Consider the following 27,775-nt stretch of genomic DNA (forward strand, 5'->3'; position numbering starts at 1 on the left):
CCCACTCACAATGACTTCCCACGTGCAAGTGCGCTGGCCCCTCAGCCTCCAAGTGGGAACAGGCCATCCCTCCCCCTCCAAACCGATGTTTCCCCTTGGGATGTGTGAGCTCCTGGCCGGCAAGCGCCAAGCGGGGCTTGCCCCCAGCTGATGGTCTGCCTGGAGCTCGCCGCTCCCTGCCCCTCGACGGCCACGGCCAGACCCGAGCCCGCCGCCGGCCCCGCGTCCTGCCCGCATCTGCGGCCCATTGGAGCTGCCCATTGGAGCGGGAGCGTCACGCGGCCGATCCCTGCCGCCCGCGGGCCGGGGCAGAGCGCCCGCTCCTCATTCATTGGCTCTGCCGGGGAGCGAGCCCGCAGCGTTCCGCCCGCTCCGTCCCGCCCGCAGCGCTGGCTCAGCTCGGCTCGGCTCCGCTCCGCTCGGCTCGGCTCGGCTGGCCGGGGCCAGGGCGTTCCGGGAGGGCTGCGCCTTTCGGCCGGGACCAAGCGGCTCTTCGGGATCTGGCCGGGCGGACGTGCCCGGCGCGGTAAGGGGCCGGCGCAGCGGGCGGGGGGTGAGCGAGCGGAGGAGAGAAAGGGACGGCCCTGCCCTGCCCCGCCGTGTCCCTGCCCCGCCGCGTCCCTGCCCCGCCGCGTCCCTGCCCCGCCGCGTCCCTGCGCCGCCGTGTCCCTGCCCGTCCCTTCCCGGGGGTGGGTGCTCCCGGCTGGGCGGCGCGGGGACACCCGAGCGCCTGCAGTTCAGCCTGCGGTTAACAGGTGGCCGAGGCTGCTCGGAACAGAGACCAGGCGGCTCCCGCAAGCCTTAAGATCCGAAGCACTCCGCCAATTTTTCTTTTATTTTAAATAATAATAATAATAAATGCATGAAGTGGCATTGTTATTTGGGTGACGTGGGGAATGCCAGCTGTAGAAAAGCTTGTGTCTCCTTTCTGAATTTGTAACGGAGCGATTCCTTCTGCATTCAAAAGCAAAACAGCTAAAAAGCACTGACTGCTGAGCATTTGAATGAACTTAACAATTGAATCAAAAATGTTTCAAAAAAAAATGTGCGGGGAAAAAAAGAAAGCCACAACAAGTTTGTTGTGTGTTTGTTGTCGGGTTTTTTTGCCTTTTTTTCTCCCCGCCAGGTAACATCTCTCTTCCTTTGTGCTTTCAGACTGAAGGGATGAACATCTCCTCCATGCAGCCTTAGATTACTTCTCCTGTTCTGTCTTGCCTTCTTCCCTTTCTCCATGTGCTCTTTCTAGTCTCCTGTTGACTCATACTTTCCCCCTGCCCCCTCCCTCCCTTCCTTCTCCCTTAACAGTCTCTAGTTTAAACAGTTGTCATCTCAGTGGTCTCTTCCTCTGGCCTCAGCCTCTGTTGACAGTGACTGGTGTGTAAGTTCAGGTCCCTCTCCTGAGCTGTCTACCATTCTTTTTTTTTTGCTGGAAATGATCACCTCAATGATAAGCTTGCAAAACTTCTCTCTGAGCAGTCACTGTTCCCTGACATTTGCCTTTTCATCCTGTCGTATAGCCTTGTTTGGCACGTAAAGCTGGACAGTGACTGGAGGCATAGACACAGCACTGGTTTGGCATTTCTCCTGTGACACACATAGCTCATAGAGAGATGGGACAGCAGTGGCAGTGCTGCCTCAAACTGCCTCAGCAGGGCTGGTTGGACCTTGTTGGAGAGAGCACTGAGGTGCTTCTATTTCCAGGTGTGTTTCCCAGCCCACTGCTCTGTCTTGGAGTGTCTCCCTATTTTGGTTTGTTCCTCTCATTTGAGCTTCCCGGAGGCTGTGTACACAGGGGTGCAGATGTATGTAATCGCTGTGGAAACAAACAGATGTTTTGGTTTCTACTTAGAGATAATCAGGTAACAGTCTCCAATTCTGGTTGTTTTCCTTCTCCATTTGTGGCTTTCTATTCAGATTCTCAGTCAGAGTCAAGACAATTTTGACCACAGGAGTAAATGCCTGGAAAGATGCCAGGGGAATGGCAGGTCTCCACTGACTGAGGACAGCCTGGCTCCATTCTTGTAAAAAATAATGAGATGTTCTGGCTGTATCAATCACAACCAAATTTGTATAAAATAAATCAAGCTATTGCAAGTAATTTTATTTTTTTTTTAAGGAAAAAGAACCTCACAATATTAAGAGCTGGACAAAGTAATTTACTGCCTACTCTTTCCCTGGTTGTCCATGTAGACTTTGTGATGGAAAAGGTTTAGAGTGAAGCACAGATGATACTCTTGCAGCTTGTTCAGCAATTTAAATCAAATTTAAAGTCTGTGAACCTATAATAGCAGCTATTACTGGCAAAATTATACTGCAAATCTTATTACAAATAAATTAAGGCTTTTTTCTGTGTACTCACTGCAATGGGCTGTGGTTATACAGGTTTAGTGATGTTTTCTTGGCATCTAGTTACTTATTTATAGCCTGGTGTTACACAGACACATGGCAGGGATAAGAATGGGAAAATTTAGATGTGTGCCTGTGAGTTGGGTACTGCTGTCTGATTTACATGAGGAGAAATTTGTGTTTGAGGCACTACAATAAATTGTTTGCTTCCTCGACAGTGCTGGAGGGAAGACTTAGATTTGAAGACGGGGAAAAAAAATCCCTCAGTTCTTGTTTGAAACAATCCCAGACCAGTTTGACTCTGAATGAACAGCTCCATTTCAGTGAGTGCTTAAAATTGTCACTGAACCGATTAAGGCAATATTTCTGCACTGTGTTGTAGGACAACTACAGAAGTTGAGAATATATTTGTCATATAGGTGTGGAAATTTTAAAGAAAATCTCTATAATTTTATTTTATTAGCTCCTGAGGAAATGTAATACGTGATTCAAATTGAAAAGCTCACGTGTTATTTTGCATCTGAGAGATTGTGGCTTACAGACCCTGTGTGGGTGAGAGCACAAGCTGAAGATTTTTCCACCGTAGCATTGTCAAACCCCAGCTGTGAGATACCAAAGTGTGGGAGTAGCTCTGATAAATGCTCTATCATACCTATTTTGCTTGGGTTTCTTTCATCCCTGCCAGCTGGTTTATCTTGCTCTGGCTTCAGCAGAAGCTGGGAACAGAACCATTTCTGCAGGGAGAACCACTGAGAAGTGAAGAGGTGCTATGGGAAGCATGCTTCAGACCAGATGAACACTGTGTGAAGATTAGAGAATTATTTTGTAATGGGAGAGAGGAAATTGTCTTTGGCTTCCACTCTTCTTGTCAGCCTCAGCTCTGTGGTGACTTTTTCACTGATGCAAAGCTGACACAGAGCTATGAAACAAGGCCTGAACACACTCATCCATTTTCTGGGCTGTGCAACCCTACGAGCACCTGCATTTAAACCTGGAGCCTGGCACACTGCAGGTTGGTAAGGCCGCCTGTGCAGCAGCAGCCCCGCTGTGGGGCACGGGGCATCGCCGGGCACGGGGCATCACCGGGCCCGGGTCACTGACACAAAGGGAGCCCAGGTAATTTCAGCTGCAAATCAGTGCTGAGTTTCCCAGGAACAATCACACAAGAGTAGTTCTCTCTTTCAGCCTTGCCCCTGTTACAAATGGTTGGTTTAGGTGTGGTTATTTGAAACACACCTGGGTGCCTCTGTTCTTGGATTTGGTTGTGTTTTCTGGCTGCGCTGAACACTGTGCTTCCAGTGTGTCTTCATGGCTTGCAGACCAGCCAATTTGAGTCAGTCTAGTCTGGTAACCATATGCATTGACATAATTTCTCAGTGAGGATTTTTTGCTTTCAAATTGAATTGCCATTTTTTAGTTACAAAAAAATGGCAATGTTTCTGCCGTCTCTTCTGTGGAAGCTGCTTTTTTTTTTTTTTTTTTTAATATGTTCTTACATGGTAGCACAAATAGAAGGTGTTTTAAAAGCAGCTCTTAAGGGTAGGTCATATTCTGATGGAGCCATTCCAGTTAACCTGCAGCGTGCTGATCAGTAAGAGTGGAGGAAGGAAGCTTTCCTTTCTTTCTGCTCAGAATAAGGCGCCAGAATGACAGACTTCAGGGCTAGAAGAGAATTCAGAACATCCTCATCTCAACACTGAGATTTCTGTGAGAATAAAGCTAATAAAGAAAAACATTTACTAAAACTTGCTTTACAGTTGAATCTTACCTCATTAGTAGATATGCCAGGGCTCTTTCAGTTCAGGGTTTTCTAGAACAAATCAGCCCCAGAGGTTAAAAATTTGTAGTGAGAAAGGTTAAAATAGGCAATATTATAAATAGGTGAGGGAAAAGCAGCCTTTCTTTGGGGAAGTGTTGAATATATGTATACATAGCATTGATGTCAGCATTTATAACATTATAGGACTGAAAATCTCAGTACTTTAATGCTCACTTATAGGGCTTCTTCTAGTTTGGTTGGTCTTGAGGAAACTTGGGTTTGCAGCTGCCATACCTGCACATCTAAGAGGAGGTTGGCTTTTAGGAAGATGGGCTCAGTACTGATTGGGTAATCCTGCCCTAGATGCAAGAAATAAATGGAATTATAGCTAATCTTTATTACTTTTAGATAATGCTGTCTCTTCAGACTGTATGTTCTGGCTGTAATATCTAAAGCTTTTGGTACTGGAGTTCAGCTCAGCTTCAGTGTGTTTTGGGAACAAGTCCCAGTAGCTCCCTACTAACTGATCCATGTCTGTTTACTGTCAGTGTGGGCCTGAAACTTTTTAAGAGGAATGCAGGCCTTCTGTGATACCGTGGTAGGTATAACTCATCTGTCTTCTCAGACAAGGCTAGTGAGTGCGCTCTTGTAGGATTTGCTTTATTTATTTTTAGAACTATACAGTTGTCAGTGTATGGTGTCATTTCATATTGGCTTCTGCCTTAACTTCCAGGTGGCACCTACTGAGTTGGACTGCTAAGTGGGCATTATTGTCTGCTTATATTGTTATTGCCTGTAGGAAAATAGTTGGCAAACCTTTTTTTGCCTTTTTAAAGTTTTACTTTCAAGTCATAATGTCATTGCTTTTTAACTAGGTACAAACAGTAGCTATACAATTAGTATGCAAATTATATATATGGTGTGGGGTGTATAAGTAGTTTGTTTTTGGAGTCTATTTTGCATTGCACAGTTATAAGGATAATAAAATGTATATTATATGATGTGTAATATGGTGGCATGAGGCAAAGATGTCTGTAACTGTAACCTCTCATCCTTAGTTCACAGCTTAAGCAATGACTAAACCAGCTTTTTTCCTTTCTTTTGTTATAAATTCCTTTTGTGATGAATCCAATGTTATTCTTGTTACTTTAGTGCAACAGCTCAGACAATGCTGTTTGTGAACATCAGTAACAAACATGACCATGATTAACGTTGGACTTTCTTTTCTCTCCAAGGAAAAACCTAGTTATCAGAGTTGGCATTTATGATTGATTTTTAATTTTAAAATCAGTTTTCAGCTATCTTTCTTTCTTTTCTTCTTTTTTTTTTTTTTTTTTTTTTGTTAAATTTAACTGATTTTTATTGTCTGCTTTCCTCTCTTTTATTGCAGGTGGGATTGGGTATTCCCCTGAAAAGACCACAAATTTGAGCTCAAACCCTGCCCATCTAGGATATTGAGAATTAGAAAGAAGCAAGAACCGTTAGGTGAAGTATTTCCTGCAGACTACTTTCCTGTCTGTGCTTGGGAGTGGCACAGCTTGTTCAAAGCCATGTGGCAGGGCTGCAGAAAGATGGGGTCCATATTGCTTTTCAGCTGATGCAGTGCAGCAGAGTAAATAAGTTTATGCTTGTTTTTTTCATTTGTTTTTTTCTCTGACTTCATCTCCTAGTCTTTGGGATGGAGTAAAAAGGAATGTGGGGGTGGCTGGCTCCCTCTTTCCTCATGCAAAATATTGGTGCTGCTATGGGGACTTAGAAGATGTGGGAACAGCCTGAGTTGTTAACTTCTCATAGCCAACAACTTCTGGGTTGATGGTACTGCCCAGCTGATGGAGCTGATGTACCAGGGTGTAGTGCTAAGCTTTCTTAGGCTGGGACATCTCACAGTTTGAAATGTTCCTTCTCTTTTCAGCTGTCTGGCTCTTGGGATCTTCAGAGTTTGTAAGAGGACACTGGATTAATCATTTATTCTTTTAGAAGACCACTGAGCACTTAGATTCTGTGGCACTAAGCAGAATAGGAGTATGTGGAAAACAGATGTAGTTCTTGACTGAAAATTCACCAAGCTTCTTGTGTCTACCATATTGCTCCAGAAACAAATAGTGCATGAACAATCCACATGGTTTTCTCTTCGTGCATGCAGGTCAGCTTCCGTGGTAGTTGCTGCTGCTTACAAGGACAGTTTCAGACATACACAAAACCAGATATGCCTTTGTGGCTCCAGTGGTGGTATAAGCCATGAAGTTGTGTTGCAGATGTGGTGTGCGTTCAGTTTTGCTTTTAGAGTGACTCATTTTGAAAGGTAAGTGGCTGAGAGCCTCGTGCAATGTATCACTGATGTCCAGATTGGAGAAAATAGCCCAGCTGCACAGTGTTTGATGTCCTGCTGCTGCCACTCAAGGGCATGGATTTTATGCAAACATAACCCAACAGCCAAGCTAGCTTGCTCAGGTGCCACTGGCAGCTGTCAGGCCAGCTGAGACTTTACAGACTTTCACATAGGTTACAAACAAGTTCTCATGAAGGTATAATTCAACTCCAGGAGTTGCAGTTGGGTCTTCAAGGGGAACATCTGGTTACATTTATCTGCAGGGAGCAACCCAGTGCTCCAGAAGAAGGCCCTGAGCACTTGCTCTTTTTAGTTTCCAGGATACCGACCTGCCTAAATTTCTGGTTGCCAGCACTGAGCACAGTCCTTTCTTCAATAATCAAAATGAAGCTTTTTGTTCCTGACTTACTTGGAACTCCTGGAAGAAGAGAGCTGGAATGAGGAAAGCCTGTCTGCATCCATACACATCAAAATCAATAGAGAGGCTTTCATGTTTGCCTCAAAAGGCTCCTGTACCTTCCTTAAAAAGCCTCAGCAAAGTCAGTTAGAGGAGCTCCCTGTGAAGCTTTGGAGCTGTGGGATGAATCATGGCTCTCCATGTCTGACAGAAAGAGTGTTTGAGAGCATCTCCTGGAGGAATTCCTTCTTAGAAGTGCTTACCTCTTACCTTAATCCCTGCATGATGTGCTGTGGCCAGGCAAATGCACCTGACAGGCTGCCACCATGCCAGCTCAGCCTGCTTTGCTCTTAGGAGATGCAAGGTCTAAATAGTCACTACTTTCACTATGCTGGTCCTTGTACCACCATGCTGGACTGGCTTTTTAAGTAGAAAAGAAGGTTTTTGCATGTTTGAGGCTGAGTTTTTGGAGGTATTTGGACAGAAAAAGCTTACAAGTGAGCGGAAAGTTGGTTTGGAGCAGTGCTTATGCTTAGCCGTACTGGTTGTTTTAGAGGCATATTTTCTATGTCCCTCAAAGCACAGATTAGCCTGAGAGCTGGTGACTCATCTTTTCATTAGCACCTCTCCCTCTGATAGTGGTTTGTCTACAGTGAGAGCAAATCTCCACATGCATGCAGTCAGTGGTGAAAGGCTGGAGCTTCTATCCTAACCTAATACTAAACTGGGACAGATCCTTGTGTCCTGGAAGGGGCTATCCTCTCCATAAATCATAAATGGACACTAGTGACTAGACTGGGAGAGAGCTCTGCATGCGGCCCAATGAATCCCATCTGCTTTGAGGGTGGGAAGAAACCCTTGACATGGAAGAAACAACATTTTTCAGATGGCTCCTATACCCCATTCTGAAGTTTTCTGCAAGTGGATTTCAGCTCTTTTTGCAATACTAAATGGACGGAGATGACAATGGCCATTAGTGATGCCATATGTGGACTATTTAAATGAAAGGCTTCTCTGGAAAGCTATAAAAGAGAAAAACAACCTTTAAGCAGGACTAATAAATGTTGTCAAGAGACATGTTACCAAAAAAACATTGAGGAGAAGGGGGGAAAAGGATGGCGGGAACCCTGTGTAAGCACCATGCAGTCTCCTGGAGCACAGTCACAAAATGAAACCCCAAGTCTTGTAATAAACAGCTGACAGAGCTGAGATGGGAGCAAACTAGGACAGGGATCCTAGGGTTTTCTCTCTGCCACTTCTTCCTCCCAGAGGAGGCAGCAGTGGCTTTAGTTGATTAAAAATATGAAAACTTCTGTCTAAAGCTTAATTAGACATTCTCTCTTTAATTTGAGGAAATGGAAAAGCCAAGGAGGAACTTTACTGTCAACACAGGCACTTTTAGTTAGACTTATCTCTTTCTCTCTGACCATTCTTAAAGGGCTAGAAGTACAAGATGGGAAACATCCTCAGCCATGAGCTGGGTTGTCCATTTATGGTCATGTTTTTTTTTTCCTTCTCTACTGCGCTTCAGGCTATTTATTCATGCTGGAGGCTTTCTGAATGGCCAAGGGAGGGTGAGGGTAATGTGGTGAAGCTTCTTATCCTGTCCCAAGAATGGGGTTGGTCACTTCTCTCCCCAGCCCACCCTCTCACCTTTGCTGCTGTTAGGTTGCTCATTGTGAAAGCTAAATGGGTTTGGGTTGAAAAATAGATCCATTTTGTTTTAAAAGATTTATAACTTGCCAGTTAAGTTTTTTGGTGTATGTTTAAAATTCTGAACATTGTAACTAAGAGTGAAGTTTACTTTTTCAGGCCTACTGTTTATTTAAAATTGCTTTGAGGCATTACTGCCAGCATTTGTTAATGGTAAAATAGTTGCAGAAAGAACTATTTCACAAATTTGAAATGCTGTTCATATTCCCTGAGTGAAAGTGTTTCTTATTTTGTGCCTGATTTTTGTTCTTTGCCTATGGCCCTTCTAGCACTTGACGCCTTATCCAGTCCTGCTGGATTTTAATTGAATACAAAATTACCCAAAGCTCAGCTTACTTTCACGAAAACTATTTTGTAATGTGTTACAATTTGGATTTCCTGACTCCAGCTACTGTAGCAGACGTTTTGTGCAGAGATGTGCTTTCTTTTGGTGTGCATAAAACTGTCTTATATTCTGAAAAAATTACTCTGCAAGATGCAAAGCTCTGGCACAGAATGGTGGTAATGACAGAGATATCTATCAAGGTAATTTCATGATGCTCAGTGTTGCTTTGCAGTTTTTGTTATCTTTGAGTGAAATCACTCCTGTTTTATTTTCCTTCTGTAGTGGCATATTGAGCCCGTTTATCAGCATAGAGAAATTTAGGTTGGAAGGGACCCCTGGTGGTCATCTGGTCCAACCTCCTACTCAAAGCATGTTCAACTAGATCAGGTAAATTTTTCCTTGTATCTAATTTGAATTTCCTGTTCCCCAATTTTTGTCCATTGCTTCTTGTCCTCTTCCTGTGCACCTCCAGCATCATCTCTGCACCCTCTAAGTGTAGACAGCACTAAGGCCTCCCTGGAGCTGTCTCTTCTCCAGGCTGAACAAACCCTTAGGCTCTTGTGCCTCCTGTGCTTCAGCTCCCTAAACATCTTGGTTGCCTTTCACTGGGCTCCAGTGTCTGAGTCTATAATTAGGGGAAGGAATGGGAGGGGATGTGATAGCCTTGTCTGATGAGGCAGTGGCTGCTCTGGGGAACAGTGATGAGGAAGTGATCCAATAGATGAGAAAGAATAAAAGCCCAAAAGCAGTGCTAGGTGTAGACTCCATTAATGCATTTCATATCCACAGGTCTGTATCTGCTGAGGTGCAAGATGTCTGCCCTGAGGCTGATCTCTAACAGAACCTCCCACCAGGCCTTGTCTAACTCGGATTACACCTGGGACTATGAGTACTATGAGTATGGACCAGTGTCATTTGAAGGGCTGAAGGCTCATAAGTGTAAGTTCAGTAGAGACATGCTTCATTGCGGCTGAGCTTCCTGTCTACGTGTTCTGTTCTTCACTTGAGACTGAATATTGTACAAAAAGATCTCTCTCCTAATTCCTAGGATTCTCTGCAATTAGCAGTATCTCTCTATTTATTAGATCTTCATTATTGTTTATTATTCTGTATCCTTTTGGTGGCTGTTCTTCTTGTGCATGAGAGAACCATGGATTTATTGGCTGTGGTAGAAATTTGTCAATACTGACGAATTGACTGTCAGGAAACATTATCAACAACAAGTTCAGATATACTGCTGCTTCTGGTGACTGCTTCGTACAATCAGTGTTTCTTTGTTTTTGTTTCTATTTGTTTGTATTTGTTTCTATTAATGGTAAAAAGGCAGTGGTTACTTGTTCAGTTCTGTGTTACTTGTGTTCAGTTCTGCTGATAGAAAATAAATTTTAGGTTTGAAAATAAGAGAAGAATTTCCTCCTTCTGAACAAACTTGCCATTGGTACTTTCTTCATAGGAGGAGTGTGCTAAATTCAGCATTCTGTTAATACTGGAGCTGTTTTACAGTAGAAGCAACAAATGAAGGATAAGGACCAGAGAGATGAAAAATATGGATTGGAATTGGGAGAATATGTAACTAGGACAAGCTAATACAGCTGGACCAACATTTTTCTAAAAACTAGACAACGGATTTGATGATCTTTCCTTTTAGAGGAGAAGATTGTGAGGCGAGAACAATAAAAGAGGGGAGAAAAAACAGAAACCAAATCAATTGCCTGATGGGTCTTGCAAGCACTGCTGAAGAGAAAAAAAGCCATCCTGTTTCTTTGTTTCTGAGCTAGATACAAAGTGAAAGGATTTGATCCCCAGTCTTCAAAGCTTTTGGGAAGGGTCTCCATCCGGTGCTGGAGCACTGGTCCAGGTTGGATTACATACTTTCTGTCTCATTTGTCACGATGAGCGTTCAGATTGGGAAAAAGTAGTGCCTGCACTGGCAAACAGCAGCTCAGAAAGGCTGAGTCTCCCTTGCTTCTACACAGCAGCTTTTGGGGAGGCTCTGCAAGGGACAGAACAAACTTGCTGAAGTTATTAACACTTCTGAAAAAAAATAGAGTAGAATTTGCTTTTTATTTTTTTCCCTCCAAAAAGTCTGCTGATTGCTGTCTGTATTTTTACAAATTATAGGCACTTGAAAAATGTGGGTTAGCTTTTATCATGTTTTTAATTTATCTTCCATTCTTCCACCTACTCAGAGGTCAAACCTGATAGCAAGGATTACTGGTTGCAAAGATCAGCTGAAATGTTATGTACACACCTTCGTTTCAGCTCGGCCTCTCAAACAGCATGATGGGACAAAAGGTATAAATGACAGCTGCCTCTGGATTGCAGAAGGCACAGCTGCAAATCAGATCTTGGATTGCCATCGAAGTGACTGCCATGCTGAGCATGGCAGCTGAACTTCCCTGTCTGGCTGTGCTGTGCATAGAGCAGAAGGTCCTGGACAGCTCTTAGAGAATGGGACAGAAGTAACAAGTGCTTTTCAGATGGAACTTGATGAAAAATGTCATTAGTAGTACTTGAATCAGTGATCTAGGTAGTCCCTTCTGGTTGTGGTGGATTTTCTTTAGTTTTTGTTTGTTTGTTTGTTTTAACTGATAGATTAGAGTTGTCTCTGTTTAATTCATTGTTATTACATGCATTGCCCAGAGGGCAGAGTTTAATCTACTAAAGGAACAGTCTGTGTTGTGTCTGGGATGATATTTCTTGACATGGTGTGTTCTTGTTCCAGCTGTTGCCAGCAGAGATGAGATTGTTGTGAAATGTGGAGGCAGTGTGATCAGATATGAACTTCTCCGAAATCCTAAACTGAGGAGAAGGAGAGGAGATTAAACAAGGGTTACATGAGGAGCGAGACCTTGAATACTTACAAAGAAGAGGTGTCAATGAATGCCTGTAACTTATGTTGAAGAGTTCAACAGGGAATGGACTCCAGTTTAGGTGATTTGATTTAAATATAAAGGAATTCAGAAACCTGTTTTCTGAAAGCAGAGAAAAATTTATTCGAAGTGAGTCATGAGAAAAAGGATTGACAAAATAATCTACCACACAAAAATAGTTTTCTTAAAAAAAAAAAAAAAGATGCCACAGTGATGTTTCAAATATATGCCTCCAAAAAAGGGAAAAAAAAAGCAAAAAATATGTTCTGCTGGAGGAAAAGTGAAGGCAGGAACTAGAAATCAAAAAATCTGGAAAAGTAGGGACCAGATATTTTGTACATTAAAGCTTTAGAAAGCAAATAGACAAAGATAGCCAGAAGATACTTGTAAGTGGCAGAGATAAGAACAAAATCACTTTTTGTTCCTTTGAAAATGGGGAAGCCTCAGGAATGTTAGTGAGAGGCAAAATAGGTAGGAATGATAAGAGGAGTTAAAACTGCTGCCAGGATAGTATGAGTCTGTGTTATGAAGAAAAGGAAGGCTGAAACTGCAACTTGAAAATGTAAAAGTATCCCATGACTATCTATTTGTAACTTTGGGCAGTATTAATGTCCCTCATACTGTATTTTTTGAACAAAATTTGTGTTATGTACTGTTAATTTCAAACAAATATTTAGAATTTAGTAGGTTTGAATAATTTCCACTTAAGTGAGTGAGATCTAAATGAAATATTGAAGAGAACTCAGGTCACCTGCTTGAATTTTAAACAAATTCAAATAATGTAATTTATACAGCAGAGAGTTGGAATTTATACAGCGGAGGGTTGGAAGTGTGTCAGGAGGCACAATAAAACAAGGAAGGTGTAGTGTTAGGCTCAGTAAACTTAAGAATTCTGTTGGGAGCAGGAACAGCAAACCAACCACAAAACAGGCTTGTTATTCAGCACACAGTGCTAGCAGGTGTGATTTTTGTGGGGAGTAGTAGTTTATCAGAGCCTTGATTTTCTTTTTTTCTTTTTCTTTTGTTTCCTTTTAGTTAAGTTTTTCAGCTTGATTGATATAATCTATGCATGTCTATTTTAGTCATATTAAACGCATTTTACATTCTGGTTGTTAATGCAGCTGCATATCATCCAAGCACGTCTGACTAATTGGAAGGTACTAGTAGCTATAAATGGCTAAGTGGTAAATTTTTTAAAGGGATTATTTCTTCTTAGATGAAATCCGCAGGTACTACGAAGTCCAGCGGGATGAGCTACTGCGTATTAGAAGGTCAACCATAAGGTGTATCTTGAACCACCTAATACAGGCTGTGCTTACAGAATGATTCTGAAAGTAATTTAGGGCACATAATATATGGAATTACAGAAATAAACTCGTGGCAGAATGCTTTAAGCAGAAAGGAGTATTAAAAACTCCTCCCCCTCCATCACAGAGACCTATGCTCAAACCACATTCCAGTTATTTTACACAGGGTGTTGAGAGGGGAGGATATGGCACAGGAGAGATGGAATAAATATTGCAGTGGGAGACTGGAAACTTAACCTCCTTAGCTTACCTGAGAAAGGGATTATGGAGGGACTTCATTGTGATGAAGTATTTTCACAGGGAGAAAATCTCAAGTTGCAGCAGGCATTTTGACTTTGCAACTAAAGAGAGAATGGTTTGAGCTGATTACCAGTTTCCACATCTGCCTTTCAGCATGGAAAGATATTCAGATATTTCACAGTGGGAGCATGATTAACAGCTGGGGTCAAGCACCAGGCAGGATAGCTGATTCCTTTTTTTTCAGTGTCTTTAGTTAGCCCTGTAGGAAATTCAGCAGTTCTGTGCTGTGCCTGCTGCACTGGGTCACACATAACAGCCAGTGAGGATCTCTGAGGTTTGGTAGTGGCTGTGTGAGAGGTTAAGGGTAGAAAGGACTCCTGTCCTGACCAAGCCTTCCCTCTTGCACGTTTGTATGTAATGTTTTTGAACTTCTATAGTGGAAGTTTTGAATACTTGCATAAGCAAAGAATAACTAACTGAAATGATGTGAAAAAATACCTGTGTGCTGATGGGTCCTGGACCAGGTGATATTGTGTGTTGGTGCTCTGTAACTTTGGTCCATGCTAATCAGTTGATTGTTGTCTGGAAATATGTTTGTCCCACTTGAACCCCTCTAAATCAAGTTCCTGGAAACAGTAGGTACAGTTTATGCACACAGGTAGAAACCCATGCTCTTCCTAATGGCTGCTATATTTGGTTATTGCACTGATGTTTTTCTATTGATTAACTGGTTGGTTGACTTTTTTTGCCCAAATCTGTTGCGCTCCTCTGACATTGTATTGTGGCTGTCTGTACTTAAGTTGGAAACCCAAATTGAAAATTATTCAAAAACATCTTGTATCTGTTGTTTATTGATATTTAGTGAAGCAGCAAATAGTTTTTTATCTGTGGTCCTGTTTCTTGCAGAACGCTCTGTCTTGCCACTAAAAGGTCTTCCTAAACATATTGCATCAAAGAAATCCATTTAAATCCAGAAACTTAATGGTCTGGGGCAGAAATAACTTAAAATAGCAGGAGTCCAGTTCTACAGAGACAGAGGATTATGTGGAAAATAAATAATCCTCTCTTCCTAGTTCTACCACTGAAGTTTTTTCCACAGCAATGCTTGGAAATGGGCCTGGCATCACATAGGGATCTCCTCTTACTTTACTAGCCAAGAGAATTGTCTTCCCTCTTTTATCTACTGTCTGGTTTTTCTAGATATCAGTAAAATTTGGTCTTAAAATGCGATTTTCAATGGCAGCTTTCTGTTTAAAAACACATGAAGATAAATTTGATTATCCTTTCTCTTCGTCACCCAGAAATAAGCTGCAAATTGTTTTGGGTTTGCACTCATGCTGCGTGTGGAAGGCAACTTTTTGCAAGTGCAAGTAAAATATTGATCATCTTGTTTTGTCTTTTTTTTCCCACCAGATTCCATTGTGATTGGATTTTGGGTTGGTCTTGCAGTTTTTGTCATCTTCATGTTTTTTGTCCTGACCCTGCTGACGAAGACAGGAGCACCACATCAAGAGTGAGTCTGAAAACGGGAATAAGAAATGCAGCCTACTATGCAGCCCCCAAACAAGCAGTGAGAGTGCTGACATTGTACTGGCTTAGCCTCATCTTAGTCTGGTCTGTTCTTATGAAACACTGCAGTCTGTCTTCATTTCAAGTAATTTTAGCATTTTCATTCTGAAAGGATGTTTTGGGTAGGCTGCCAAACAGGTGCCTTTAGATTACTGTTTTGGCAACGGGTGGGATGGTTCTAGGTAGGCTCAAGTTTTCATGGAGTGAAAGTGTGAATATCAAGAGAGTATATACAAATAAAATGCAGTGCAGCTGTTGAATTAAGGAAGCTGAAGCCTGGCTGGTTTCCAAATGTTTGTGTGTTCAACTCCAAAAGACAGATAAGGGTAGTATTTGCAAAATCTTCCCTTAACCCCCGAGGTCTCAGAGTGTCTTAGTTTCTGCTGAGAAATTGCAATAGATGCTGAAGTACAGATCAGCTCGACATTTCTCTAAAGCCAGGGTCCCTTGAAAGTCCTCTATTTTTTATTCTTTCTGGCTGATAAATATGTGCAGACCATGCCTTGCCTCAATGCTCTATCTGCATTTGCATGGGACACAGGCTGTCAGTGTCCCTTCCTCTGAGAAAGTTTGAACCCACATCTCCTCTCAGGCTTCTGTGCCATAAAGTGGAAATAAAAAGCCTCTCTGGAGCGTGAGATTGCTTGCAGGCAGGTAGCAGTGATGAGAAGCTGATTGTAAAAGGCAATTGCTGGTGCTTATCGCTTCCTAAAGCAGCCTATCTCTGCCTCCTGGAGTCCCTTTGCTATTTAATCACATGTAAAGTGGCTCTGAAACTCCTTGTAATAGCACAACTCTAGAGACAGGGTCAGATGTATGTCTTGAGTTTCTTCTGTGATCCTAAAGAAGCAAATAGTGGCAAAAGAATCCAGCTTACCAGAACTGACTTACTGGTAGTTTTGCTTCCCCTACAGACTGTTAAGAAGTAGCCAGACATTTCCCCCGAACAGATTTTAAATCCCTGTAATTTTTGGTGTGCTGCCTCTTTTTCACAAAGACCTAATTTATTAGCTGAGCATGAGGCTGGATCCCATGTGGATAATTTGAAAGGGGAAAAAGTAAAAATTACATATATAGAGAGAATTTCATATGGCTATTTGTCAAAAATTTTTACGCTTGTAAAAATTTCCTTTCAGGTAGCAGAGGCCTGCTTGATATCTCCCACTTTTTTCTGCCTTTTTCACCAATTTTCTCAGAACATTGTCCTAGAGAGTTTGTGAAATGTCCACCTTTGGTCAACTTCTACATCCACATCAGAATGCAGAGTTGCCCTTGCCTTCATCATTAGGCTTGAGACCTCCAGAAGTCCCTTCTGTCCTAAACCTTAATGTAATTTTTCTTTAGTTGCTGGAAAGAGACCAATTATTCCTTTCTGTATTTGCTATAAACCTCTTTGCAGCTTTGGGAGCTGTGTGCCTGAGTGCTTGCCCACTTGCTATGCATGCTGAGTTGGCACCTTTAACAAATCTGAGCACTATTTTTTTGCCATTTGGTAACGAAATGTGCATGGTACTGAACATGGATCCTCCAGGGATACACTAAGTGCAGTGAATACAGTTGTGTCCTCTTACTTTTTTACATGTATATAAAAACTGGAGAATAGCTTCCTGTAAAACCAGAGCAGACTGGTTTTGGTTTGCCTGCATCTTCTATTTTTATACCTGACTGGACTCTTCATGACTTGGCGTTTCTTTAGTGGGCTGTCTTGAGACCTCCTTTAGAAATAGATGTTAATGGGATTCCTAGGTCTTGGGAGAAAGCCAGCTTGATTGCTGGATGAAGTCTCTGAAGTCTCCAACTTCAGTAAGGCTCTTTGGCTGTTCTTTAAAGTACCATTAATGTGAGAGATTAAGTGTAACTGGGCTCAGATGGATGGATCCAAAGTAGAATAGTCTGATTTTTTTCTAGTAGTATGCTTTTCTTGGCTCAGTATAAAGGGGCATGATAGGATGTACTTTTCAAAATTACACAAGATGTTCAGTTAGGTACGTTCTCAGACCAGAAGGGTCAGGATATGGATAGGGACAGGCAGAAATTTAATCAGCTACAGAAATTATGTCTGCTGCATTTCTCCTTTGTTTGCTTGCATATGTATTAGCTTGTGCAACCAAAAAAAAAACTGTTGGCAACCTCTGAATTTCTGTCCAAAAAACACTCTCGTTCATCATTCAGGAGAGGAAAGCATGCTATATTTGCTTCTGCATTTGAAAATGTCTTTAAGAGCTCATTTGTGCAACAAATGCAAGAGTTCATGCAACCTATCTGTACAAAATATTGGCTGATGTGATCTTAAAGCAGTAAACATTAAATAACTGATTTTTTTTTTTTTTTAGAAGTCAGTTGACCTTGGTTAAGTAAAACTGGGATCTTTGAGGCTACTTTTTTTGAGTGTTCTGAAAAGATACCTGCTGAGGTGTTCTTGAGTATTGTAATGAGCAAGACTATGCAAGTTTATACTCTAGTTTTAAGAAAACAAAATTCCTCTCCAAAATACAAAGAGAGTGTTTGTGAATTTCACAATCCAAAAATATCACTGTATATTAGATTGTGTGTTCCCTGCTCATGAACATAGGATTATGCTTCATCATATATCCTCAACATTCGGGTCACTGTAAAATTTATTTGCATCTTCTATTTGTCCATTAAGATTAGGTGGCCACTGCCAGCCTCGTGTGCCCCTCTGCATGATCAGCCTTTGCTCCTTCACAGCTCACTGGATTATGAAGCACTTGCCACACCTATGCAGTAATTCTACTCCTCTAGAGGATGTGTTTTAAGCTTTCTTCTGCAGTCACTTTGATGCCATGAAGATTTTTGCCTTTTCTTTTATACCCCTGTTATACCTTTTTAAAACTTCTGTATTCCTAATGCTTTTTGCCTACATTCTTGAACTTGTTTGTCAAGCTAAGAGACTAAACATTTTAGAAGCTTCATAGCCAGGGATCAGTGTGCCCCAGACCCCAAGGTCCTCTCCAGAACACATTCTGTAAAGTAAGATAGAACCATCCAGGGGAAGGCTCCTTGGGGAGGGGGGCTCACTTGAACCTCTCATTGGGGAATCTTTGATAGATATGCTAATTAGTAAAGCCTATAATGTTATACCCAATGCTGGGGGGGGGACACAGAGATAAACTCGGCGGGGTGCATCTTGATGCATGTGACCTGGACGTGTACACCTAAGGATCCTTAAAAGAAATACCAAGGTAAAATCCCTTTTCCCCTTCTAACCGTGTATGACTCTTGATTTTAAGACCAGGAAAAGGCATCAACTTCTTCCTGGCCTTACAGTGCTTGTCCTTCTTTCTGTGCTTATTTGCCACATCCACTGTCTGTGACATAACGCTACCTAGAAACTCTTGGGACAGACTTGCCAAACGATATATGAAACTTAAAGTGGAGCTTTTCACTGCATTATAAATACATAAATCTCAGTTCAGAATTATTCCAGGCTGTTTGCCCCCTGCTGTGTATACAGTAGATTAGTAGTTAGTTACCTGTCAGTCTTACATCAATTTAAATGTTATTCTTCTACCTGGTTCACTTTGAAATGCAGAATGAGCCAATACAGTTTTGACAAACTAGAGAACTGCTTTGATTTCTAGGCTAGTGGAAGTGATGTTAGGACAGAATGCTCCCTTCATGTAATGGAAGTAAATTAGCTTTTGAGAAGAAGGGAAGAAGGGAAGATTAACTGCACCTGAAAGACTAATGGTAGGTATCCTGTGAACTTGAAAGTTTTAGTGGGTAGATTTCTGAAGGTGTCATCTGAGGCTTTCAAAAGCTTGTGGGCACTTAATCTCCTACTGCAGGCTTGAGGAACTACAATTAGACTGAAAAACTCTGAAGTGCTGGGTGGACCTTTAGGTGTCCAATTATCTGACTCCAGTGTCATTTACTACATCTTCAGATGTAAACAGTATGGTTTATTAATTCCTAACAAAATCCATATTCTAGGAACATGTTTAGATTTTCATTGCTCTTTCTCTGAATACCTCCACTGCTTTTCAGATGCAAATAACCTGTGTTTTGTGATTACAGCATATAAATTCAGCCTGACAAAGAATGAATCGTTTCTCAGCTCCAAATGGCTCTTGCACAAGTCCATGCAGATTGGTGCTGGTTTGAGATAAGATTTATAGAGAAAACTGCCAAAAAAGATGTTAAACTATCCTTCCTGGGCTGCCTGGGCTGTTAAGACTTCCAGCCTTTAAAGCAGTCTTTAGTTCCAGCTCTCCTAATTTGGAAATCTGAATGTCATTGATTGAAGTCAGTGGAAAAGATGGTTTGATGTCTGGACAACCAAGCACTCAATGCCTTTAGCAAGAGCAGAGCTGGCTGTGCCTCAGGAACATTTTGTCTATCAAGGACTTCTCTCAAACTGTTCTTGCAAGCCATTTAAAAAAATTGTTACTACTTGATACTACTTGAAATCAAGAGTATTTCTAAACCCGTTCAGTAAGGTGATTATTACAGTATATTGATTACTAGAAGTGCCATTTAAGAGTGCTGGCATTAACTTATTTCCATGGAAAATTATCATGACAAATGAAGACTTACAATTGTTCAGCAGAAAATAATAAATAGTGCTGGCTTACAGGTCTGTGGTAGATAAACTGTAGGGTTTCCTTTTCTCCTGATCATAATGGTTGCTGAAAAAAAGCTTGTTGATAAGAACTCAAATAGTTCCACTTTTACTGTATTTTTTACTGTATTTTTCTTTTCCCTCCATAGCAATGCAGAACCTTCTGAAAAAAGATTCCGTATGAACAGCTTTGTGGCGGATTTTGGGAGACCTTTGGAGTCTGAGAGAGATTTTTCTCATCAAATGGCTGAAGAATCCCAGTCACTTTTCCATTTCCATATTAATGAAGTGGACCATATGAACAAAGCAAAAGACAGTCAGAAAGGTCCAAGTCCGGAGAGTAATACCCACTTCCAGGAGGTTCCCAGAAGCTGTGGAGTGTTTGAGGAAGACCTACATTGTCTTACAAAATTTAACATTCCTAACTTTGTGAACACTGAGCAGAACCCTTCATTAGGTGAGGAGGATCTCCTCATTTCAGAGCCACCAATCATTTTAGAAAGCAAATTGGTTATGCAATCTTCCCATCGGATCCTTGACTGAAAAAGTCTTTAAGGTAAACATTCCCGTTATTGTCCAGCTTGAAGCCTTTCTTGGCCTCCCACTCTTTTGACAGAAGGTATTTCAGACGTGTGCTTTTTACTGGATGTAAGACTGGCTGTACTGATAGAACTCAGTTTAGACAAGAAGTAAGACACTGAATGCTTTATTATGATGCCTTCTGTGGTCTAAAACTTTTGCCCAGCATTATTTGATTTTTTTTTTTTGCTTGTTTCTTGTTTTGTTCTTCATTTTTAAATGACTGCTTATGACCAGCTTCTGAAGGATAGTAATTTACAAGGACTGTGAAGGCTGGAGCCTGGCATTGGGAGGTGTATGAAAATTCCTTGGCCAAGAAAAGTGTAAATCTCAAAGAAGACTGAAGAAAGGAATAAACAGCCCCTGGGGAAGTTCTGTAGTTTCTGCTACTCCCAATCAGGATGCCTGAAGCTGAGCAGCACAATAAATATCTGCTTGGGATTAACTTCAATTTCTGATTCCTAACTGCTTTTCTGTGCAGGTTAAACCCAATTTACAAAGCTTCCAGAAGGAATACCTTGCAAATTAAATTGTTTGGTTGCAGTGTTTACAAAATGCTATCACCACCTGCTGCTGAGTAAAGGCAAATCGGTGCCTGTAATTATACTCCAGAGTGACACCGCAGCAGCTGCCCCATGATGACATGGAATTAGTCATCTACACACAGCACAAGCTGTGATTTGACTCTTTTTTTTTTTTTTTTTCCCCTGTTAATTGCTGATGTGAATTTCCAATTTAGTAAGTACAGGATTCAGTAGCTAAATCACAGGATATAAGAAAAAACCTATTTTTCTTTTTCCAATAAAGTTACTACATGCAAATGGTGGTGGTATGTTAAGCTGGTGTTATGTGTTGCCTATAGGTTGAACCTTCCTGTGCTTTTTGGCTTTATACATGGCCATTTCTTTACTCATTGGCCAGTGAAGTGCTAGCAGGCTTTGAGTTGTTGAGAGGACCAACTCCAAAAAATGTAGCTAAGCTGTGCTTGCTCCATCTTCTTTTTGTACTCAGCTGGGATAGAGTCGCAACCTCAGCTGTTCTCCCAGTGAAAGATTTGGTAAGGATTTGAATAGGTGTAGTTTCAACCTTTATTTTTTAGAGGTGGAATAAAGTTCTGAACCTTTGAGAGTACTTAAAATTGTATTTCAGCTTTCTTCAAAAGATGGTAATTAGTGACGGAATGGTTTTAGAGCAAGCATATAGGATGCAGACGTACCAGGTTCAAACCCTTTGCTAGATTTTGAGTATGCTCTGCAGGAAGTTCTTAACTGAAATTAAAAGAGTGGATTCTAGAGACTGTGCCTCACTGGGTTTTCTTAAAATTAACATGCTTTGTATACAACACAGGTGTGTTAAGAGTTTAGAGACCTGCTGATACATCCTTCAGCCAATTAAATGCTGATTAATTCATCCCTTCTTCACCTTACAAACAGGAAAAAGAGTGAATGGGTTGAGCATTTAAAGAATACAAATTGTGTAGGAAGAGTGCAGGAAACATCCTTTGTTTTTATCTCCCGTGCCCTTATTACATACCACTTATAGATAAATTTCTTGTTTTCAAATGTAATTCTTGCATGACGTGCTAGTGTTTAAAGTAACAGGATTATACTTAAAACAAAGCAGAGACTGTTTAAAACTAGCAGGTTGTTGCCGAAAATAGTTCCCAGAGAAGACTGAAGTGAACCCTGCTCTAAATGAGCATAGCTCCAAGGGCTGCAATGCACATCTCCAGTACAACTTCTCAGGTGCAGAAAAGGCCTCCTTTCACAGGAAGTACATAACTGTAAGTACGAAGGCTGTAGGTGTGAACTTTCCTTTTCCAAAAGTTAGGAAATGTGGGAAATCTGTCTCTGAATGCGGCATCTACTTCCTGCCGAGGCACCTCAATGATGTTAAGCTATCTCATGGTTAGACTTCTAAGCTCAATATTGTTCTTGTTAACACGTGGTGGGACTTGTACTAAACAGGGCTTTCAGAGCTGATTTCTGGATGAGTGAGCTGCCTTCAGTAATGTTTGAGCTATTATTTTTACTTTATTTTTTCCTTTGCTGTGCTTGAAAACAGAAATGCTGCATGAAGGAAGGGAAAATCTATGCGAAATCCATCTCCTCTGCAACTGAGAAATGAAGGTTGCCTTTAAGGCATTTAAAACTGTGTTTCATAGATCATTTAGATTGGACAAAGACCTTTAGGATCATGAAGTCCAACCATTAACTCAGCACTGCCAAGTTCCCTTCTAAACCACCTCCCCCCATGCCACATCTACATGGTGTTGTAGAGCCCCCAGGGATGGTGACTCCACTGCTTCCCTGGGCAGTTTGTTCCAGTGCTCAACAACCCCTTTGGGGAAAGAAATCTCAAAAGTTTCAGAAGTTTCAAAATAATGCAGATGTGGTTTTAGAAAAAGAAGATGCTGCTATTCCCTGTAGGCTAGCCTACGCTGCTCTTCTGCCACCTTAAATCTTAGTGGCTTTTCTTTGGGTACCTAACTGCTACTTTGGGGAGAAAAAGGAAGCATTTTGTATATGGATATTGGTGATGATGCCTAGATGAAAGGTACTTAATAAAATAACCAAGAGATAATTCCAACTTAACTTACAAAACCTTTGAATTGCATTGTTCATGTCCCTCTGAAGCATGTATTAATCAATCCTGTAAAGCTATTTAAGTGTTTGGTTCCTGCTTCTGTTCTTTCGTGATGGTGGTTCTACATTTTTCATCTTATCTCCCTTCTGTATTTAAAGTCCTTCATGCTGCTTTTCCTAGAAAAATAACCTGTCAGTCCCCACTGCAGAGCTCCCACACCACTTCAGAGACACTGTGGCAGCAAGTCTGATTCAGATTTTTGCTCTGCCTCTGCCTTAAAGCAGAGCCAAACGCAAAAACGTTCTGCAGTCTTCAAAAGCAGCTGTTTTAAAGCTGTCCTTCCTTTTTTTTTCCTTTTTAAGAATAACAGACATATTTTGCCTCAGGGGAAAGGGCAATATATAATCTGTTTAAAAAAAATTCATCTTTTCTCAGAAAATGAACGCACTGGTCCACTAGAAACAGAATAGAAAGTGTTCTGACCAGAGTAATGCTTCAAAAGGAGTACTTGGAATTTAATGGTGTTTAGAAATTGAATTTTTGTGAGTTTTCTTACTGCTTGGCTTCAAACCCCTTCTCAAAACTCAGTATAAATGCATCATCTGCAGCAGATTTAACTGCAGAGACACAGCTCCTCTAACCCAGCTACATATGTTTGTTTGCCTAAACACATCTTGTGTAAGAACTTAATAGGTCAAGTCATGTATTTCAGTTTTCAAAGATGTAAATACTTGCAAAATGTTCTTGTGTGTAAACAAGTTTTAGTTGTGTACCTTTAACAAAAAAAAGGCAAAACCCCAAAACCTATAATGTATAATCAGTAAATGCCTGCTCATAGAGAAAAGAAAGCAAACGGTAAAACTGTCAACATCTCTACTACACTCCAGTGCTATACAGTCTCTGAGACTACAAGGTGAAGTAAATGAGGTATATTTGTCATGAAATTAAGTATTTATGCACCTGAGCCCTCAATCTTGAATACTCTAACACTGACATTTTTTGTCACTTTTTAGCTTTGGATATTGACAGGTAGCAAGGACAGCAGAGAAGAACCTTCTACCCCACGTTCTCCAACAAGAGCAAGAGTTGGAGGCCTGTGCTTTCTTATTTTTGGAGGAGAGGTATATAGTCAGCTGTATGAAAGGCTAGTTTTTATTCAGAGATATCACTGGATTTCTGGTCAAGAGTCAGGGCAGCACTTGATGTATGAACCCCCCTTCTCCCCCCATTCCCTGCAGAAGTGGATTTGCACAGCTAGTGCTGCTATACCTGTCCTTTTCCTTATATTTTCCAGAACAGGTTAAATATGGGATAGAGAGGCAGACTTCAAAATGTATTATGTGCTATCAACTAAAGTCTTCATTCACCATAACCTATTTAATTTGTTACACGAACAATTTTGACATGTACTTCAGAGAAATGGAACACTGCTGCTGTCTCTGCCCTAACTGCCCTGATGAAATCTCATCCTTTTCTGCACATCCTGTTTTCCTCTCTTGAAGCAATCTAGGTCACTGAGGCACCTAGCCAGCTGTTCACATGATTTCTTAAAAGCTTCAAACATGACAAATCAAATTATTATATTCCAGCTGCTTTGCTGTAAACAGATGAAGTCCAGCTAAGCATTAGGCAATGATTTAAAGACATGATGTTTGATTCTTTTAATCCATCCATTATGTCTCCTGGAAATGCATGATGAAACAGGAGGGCACAAGGAGAGGAAAAATATATGTGAGGAGTATATAATTTATATAACTCCTTAAAAGATCACACTGAAATCCACACAGAGTCAGTAACAACTTTAACAGAGAACTTAAAACTAGCACCTGAGTTCTCTAAAAGGAACACCCTAACTGCAGCCATTCAAGCCCAGAGACAGTCTGTTACTGTGTAGAGTGTCCACTGCATGGTAAATGCCCAAAATCTGAAGACCATGCTTCAGTGAGTGCACAGCTGCATAAATACGTGTGAGAACATGGCATAAACATTATGATACAGTAATGGTAAATAATACTGTCCCTGCTCAGTAAAATGGACTCAGAGAGAGAATTTAATTCCAACTATGTGAGATACCAGCATTTGCTAAGAACTGACTGTAAAAATTGTAAAAAGTGCTTGAATGAACTGCATGAACATTAAGGCAATCTCCCCTTGATGACTTAAGCAAAATACATGTGAGAGGGTTTCCAGTAACCAGAAACTCTTCCTCTAGGATTCCTGTCCTAGGAACCTCCATCCAGGACCTGGCCCCTCTGGGAACACAAGGGTTGCAGCAGTTGAAAAAATTCTCTCACTTCAGGTCACACATTTTAATACAGTGTCACACATACAGCAAATTGTACAGGAAATAAATAAGTTGAAATGATACAATTTTTACCCTTTTCATTTGCAAAACAGAACCAAATCAAGAAAATGCACCATATTTACATATAACTGATATTTTATATACAAAGCAGTTTCATATTTACACATTTTATGAATATGGACTAATAGTTTCTTAGATGGGAACAAAATAGAAATACTGAAAATATCTGAACATGAAACAACCAAGATTACCATACTAACTGGCAACCCACCTTCCTTTTTTAATGTCTATATATATCTGTATACAGGCTCATTTTATGTTTGTGTATGTGCCAAAAAGAAAAACCCTTGCACTTAAGCATTGTCTATGTCTATATGGTCTAACTTGTTATACTCTTTTGTTTTTTATGCATGTTCAGCCATATGCTTGTATGAGAGAAAATGCATGTTTACTGCTGGTCCCTGAAGAACATGATACATAAACACACATGCACAGACCTGAACTATTTCACATCTGATTTAAATGCTAGGCTCAACCAATACTACAGGTCCTCAGGGACCTAAGTAGTACATTCTAGCTTTTATCTTCTCTTTGCCCTAAACAAGTATAGTTGATTGAGATACAACCTCAGTATATGTGCTACAGAATTCTTAAGGACTTGCAGCCACTGAAACTTCAAACTAATAATGTACTGATTTGTTGGGAAAGCATTCCTTCCAACCATGGAATAGCTATCATCACCTTTTTTGAATTTTCTTTATTTTTAATTGCTGCTTCTTGCTTTTAGCAGCAAGTTTTTCAGATATGTTAAGTGTAATAGCCATGCTCACCATCCCCCCTAGTCTCCTCTCTGGGGCAGTGCAGTTTCTATGGCTTCAGCAGTTCCAAGGGCTGCATTTCCTGGAGTGATGATTCTTCTTTCCCTCCACTGGATCTATCTCTTTCTTGAAAGAAGAGACCAAAAGCGTAGCACGCCGAGGTACACATTTGTGACACAGTAGGAATTGCTCCTGTGTACCTGCTCTACAGCACAGGTGTGTAACTCTGGCAGGGCCTGAGGAGAGGCAGAAGGCAACAGCCTCTAACATTCAGTGTGTTACCTGCCCTGAGGCCTGTCAGTTCAGCAGAATGTTACCTCCACGTTTGGTATTTGGGTAGTGGATTATTCCTGCTTAAGCAAACTAGTTTCCTTTGTCACTCCTGAGGATGGTAGTACAGGGATTTTTTTTGGTCTGGTTTTTGGTTTGTTTTTTTGTTTTGTTTCCTGGCCCCTTTCCTAACTTGCTCAATATTTTAACTCTAAATTTCCCCATCTACACACCCCTGAAGTCTGAGCTTTAGCACAATGTCTTCACATTTGACTGGTTTCTCTGTCTGTCAAGATCACCTAGAGAGGTTCTTACTATGTCAGTCCTGAACAGCCCATTGTGACAACCTTATCAGTGCAGCCTTCCTTTTTAAAAGGGACACCAATAACTACTCTCACACTGTATTGTATAGCCTTTTTCTGTATCTGCCCTGTACAAATTCAGCTAGACCCACTCTGCCATCAGTCTTACCAGCACAGTTGGGATTATCTGAAAAGTAACCAAAGTACAGCTTGAATTTGAGCACCACCAGGGAATGCCTGCTCTCCTCCAGCCCTCCAATCATTCACTAAGTTGGAAGGGGTCTTAAAGATAAGGGAAGGAATATTATATGAATTGGAGGGAGAGAAGCAAAATCAAAAAAAGATGATTTTCCTGCCCTATGGAATGAAATACATTAATGCCATACACTAAACATACAAACGAAACAGCTTATTACTCAAATTTTTCACAAAGGAATCACTATAAGACAAGTTAGAAACCAAAGTTAAAAATATTCAGGCATGTTCTACAGTATGTGAAAAAGGGAATTTTTCAATGATAGTTGAATTTCTGGAATAACCTCAATATTTTAAACCATTATAAAAAAATATGTAAATTTATTACTAATAAAATAGAAGACATAGAGTATGACTAGAGTATTGCTCAATGCAAATCTGCCTCTGGACATGACAGATTCCAGAGAAGATCAGAATGCAGTGCAATTTATGTGCATTACAATAATGATTTTCAATAACATTTTCTGTACGTAACTTTGAGTATTAAAATTCTGCTTCTCTACTTAACTACTACCTCATCATGTCTTCCAACAGCTGTCTGTCACTCTGAAACCACTGGAATCAGGTGCAGGAATAACAACCCCTTGTTTCTGCAGTTCACGTAAAACATCTAATATTGAATCCAATTCCATTCGAAATTTCTCCAGTTCCTGATTCTTCTGCTGTGCCAGCCTCCGCCACTTCTCAACCTCCTGGGCTTGCCTTGCTTCAGTAATGTGCTGTGTTAGCTGGGCTGCCTGCAAATTAGAATAAAGTCAGCACTGTGACTTCCTACTCCAATACCCAGCCAGTGCTGCCCCTTTGCACAAATCTGCCACATCATTTTATCTGATGCTCAGTCTCAAAGCCGAATGCTCACATTAAGTGGAAACAATTTATTCTGAATATTACAAAAATCCTTCTCATAGCAATGAATTCCTTTAAATATTTGCATTAATGACAGAAGGGTAGAATTGATTATTGCCTAATGAGCCCCAGGAGAATTTAACTTATCCTCTCCAAAGCAGCAATTACATTTGAATATTTAAGACAAAGCTGAGCATATAATATAAAACCCTCTATAAATCAAAATAAACTTTTTAAATTGCCACTTAAATGTGATAATTAAAGTAACACTCTGCAAAACAAACCAAATCTGAATGACATGTTGTAGCCTACTACTCTACTTCTAAAAGCCACAAGTTCTATGAATTATCAGAAAATGTCCTGTAGTCCCAAAG

The 27,775-nt window shown here is 40.9% G+C and overlaps 2 protein-coding genes across 14 annotated transcripts in view; one reads left to right on the forward strand and one right to left on the reverse strand.

Annotated features, from left to right (window-relative positions):
* The first annotated feature begins 357 nt into the window (after window positions 1–357).
* Window positions 358–25,386, forward strand: MRAP2 (melanocortin 2 receptor accessory protein 2). 7 transcript variants are annotated; one of them, XM_042016455.1, is made up of 8 exons: window positions 360–526; window positions 1,518–2,669; window positions 5,496–5,590; window positions 6,249–6,407; window positions 9,152–9,256; window positions 9,659–9,808; window positions 14,703–14,802; window positions 19,590–25,386. In XM_042016455.1, exons 6-8 carry the CDS (start codon window positions 9,682–9,684, stop codon window positions 19,981–19,983), a joined length of 621 nt encoding a protein of 206 aa, XP_041872389.1. In that variant the 5' UTR covers window positions 360–526; window positions 1,518–2,669; window positions 5,496–5,590; window positions 6,249–6,407; window positions 9,152–9,256; window positions 9,659–9,681; the 3' UTR covers window positions 19,984–25,386. The 7 variants fall into 7 exon arrangements, with proteins under 7 accessions (XP_041872392.1, XP_041872389.1, XP_041872390.1 ...); XM_042016456.1 differs by having other exon boundaries at window positions 1,702–2,669; XM_042016457.1 differs by lacking the exon at window positions 1,518–2,669.
* Window positions 24,900–27,775, reverse strand: part of CEP162 (centrosomal protein 162) — a 44,272-nt gene continuing 41,396 nt past the window's right edge. For all 7 annotated transcript variants that reach the window (XM_042016447.1, XM_042016446.1, XM_042016448.1 and 4 more), the window contains one exon: window positions 24,900–27,292. In XM_042016447.1, the coding sequence (XP_041872381.1) occupies window positions 27,074–27,292 (219 nt within the window). In that variant the 3' untranslated portion in view covers window positions 24,900–27,073. The remainder of the gene's footprint in view (window positions 27,293–27,775) is intronic.

Source organism: Corvus kubaryi, unplaced genomic scaffold (genome assembly GCF_017639235.1).
Source record: "Corvus kubaryi isolate FWS band 111438036 unplaced genomic scaffold, C.kubaryi_AGA036_p1.0 split3-73, whole genome shotgun sequence".
Classification (NCBI taxonomy): Eukaryota; Metazoa; Chordata; class Aves; order Passeriformes; family Corvidae; genus Corvus; species Corvus kubaryi.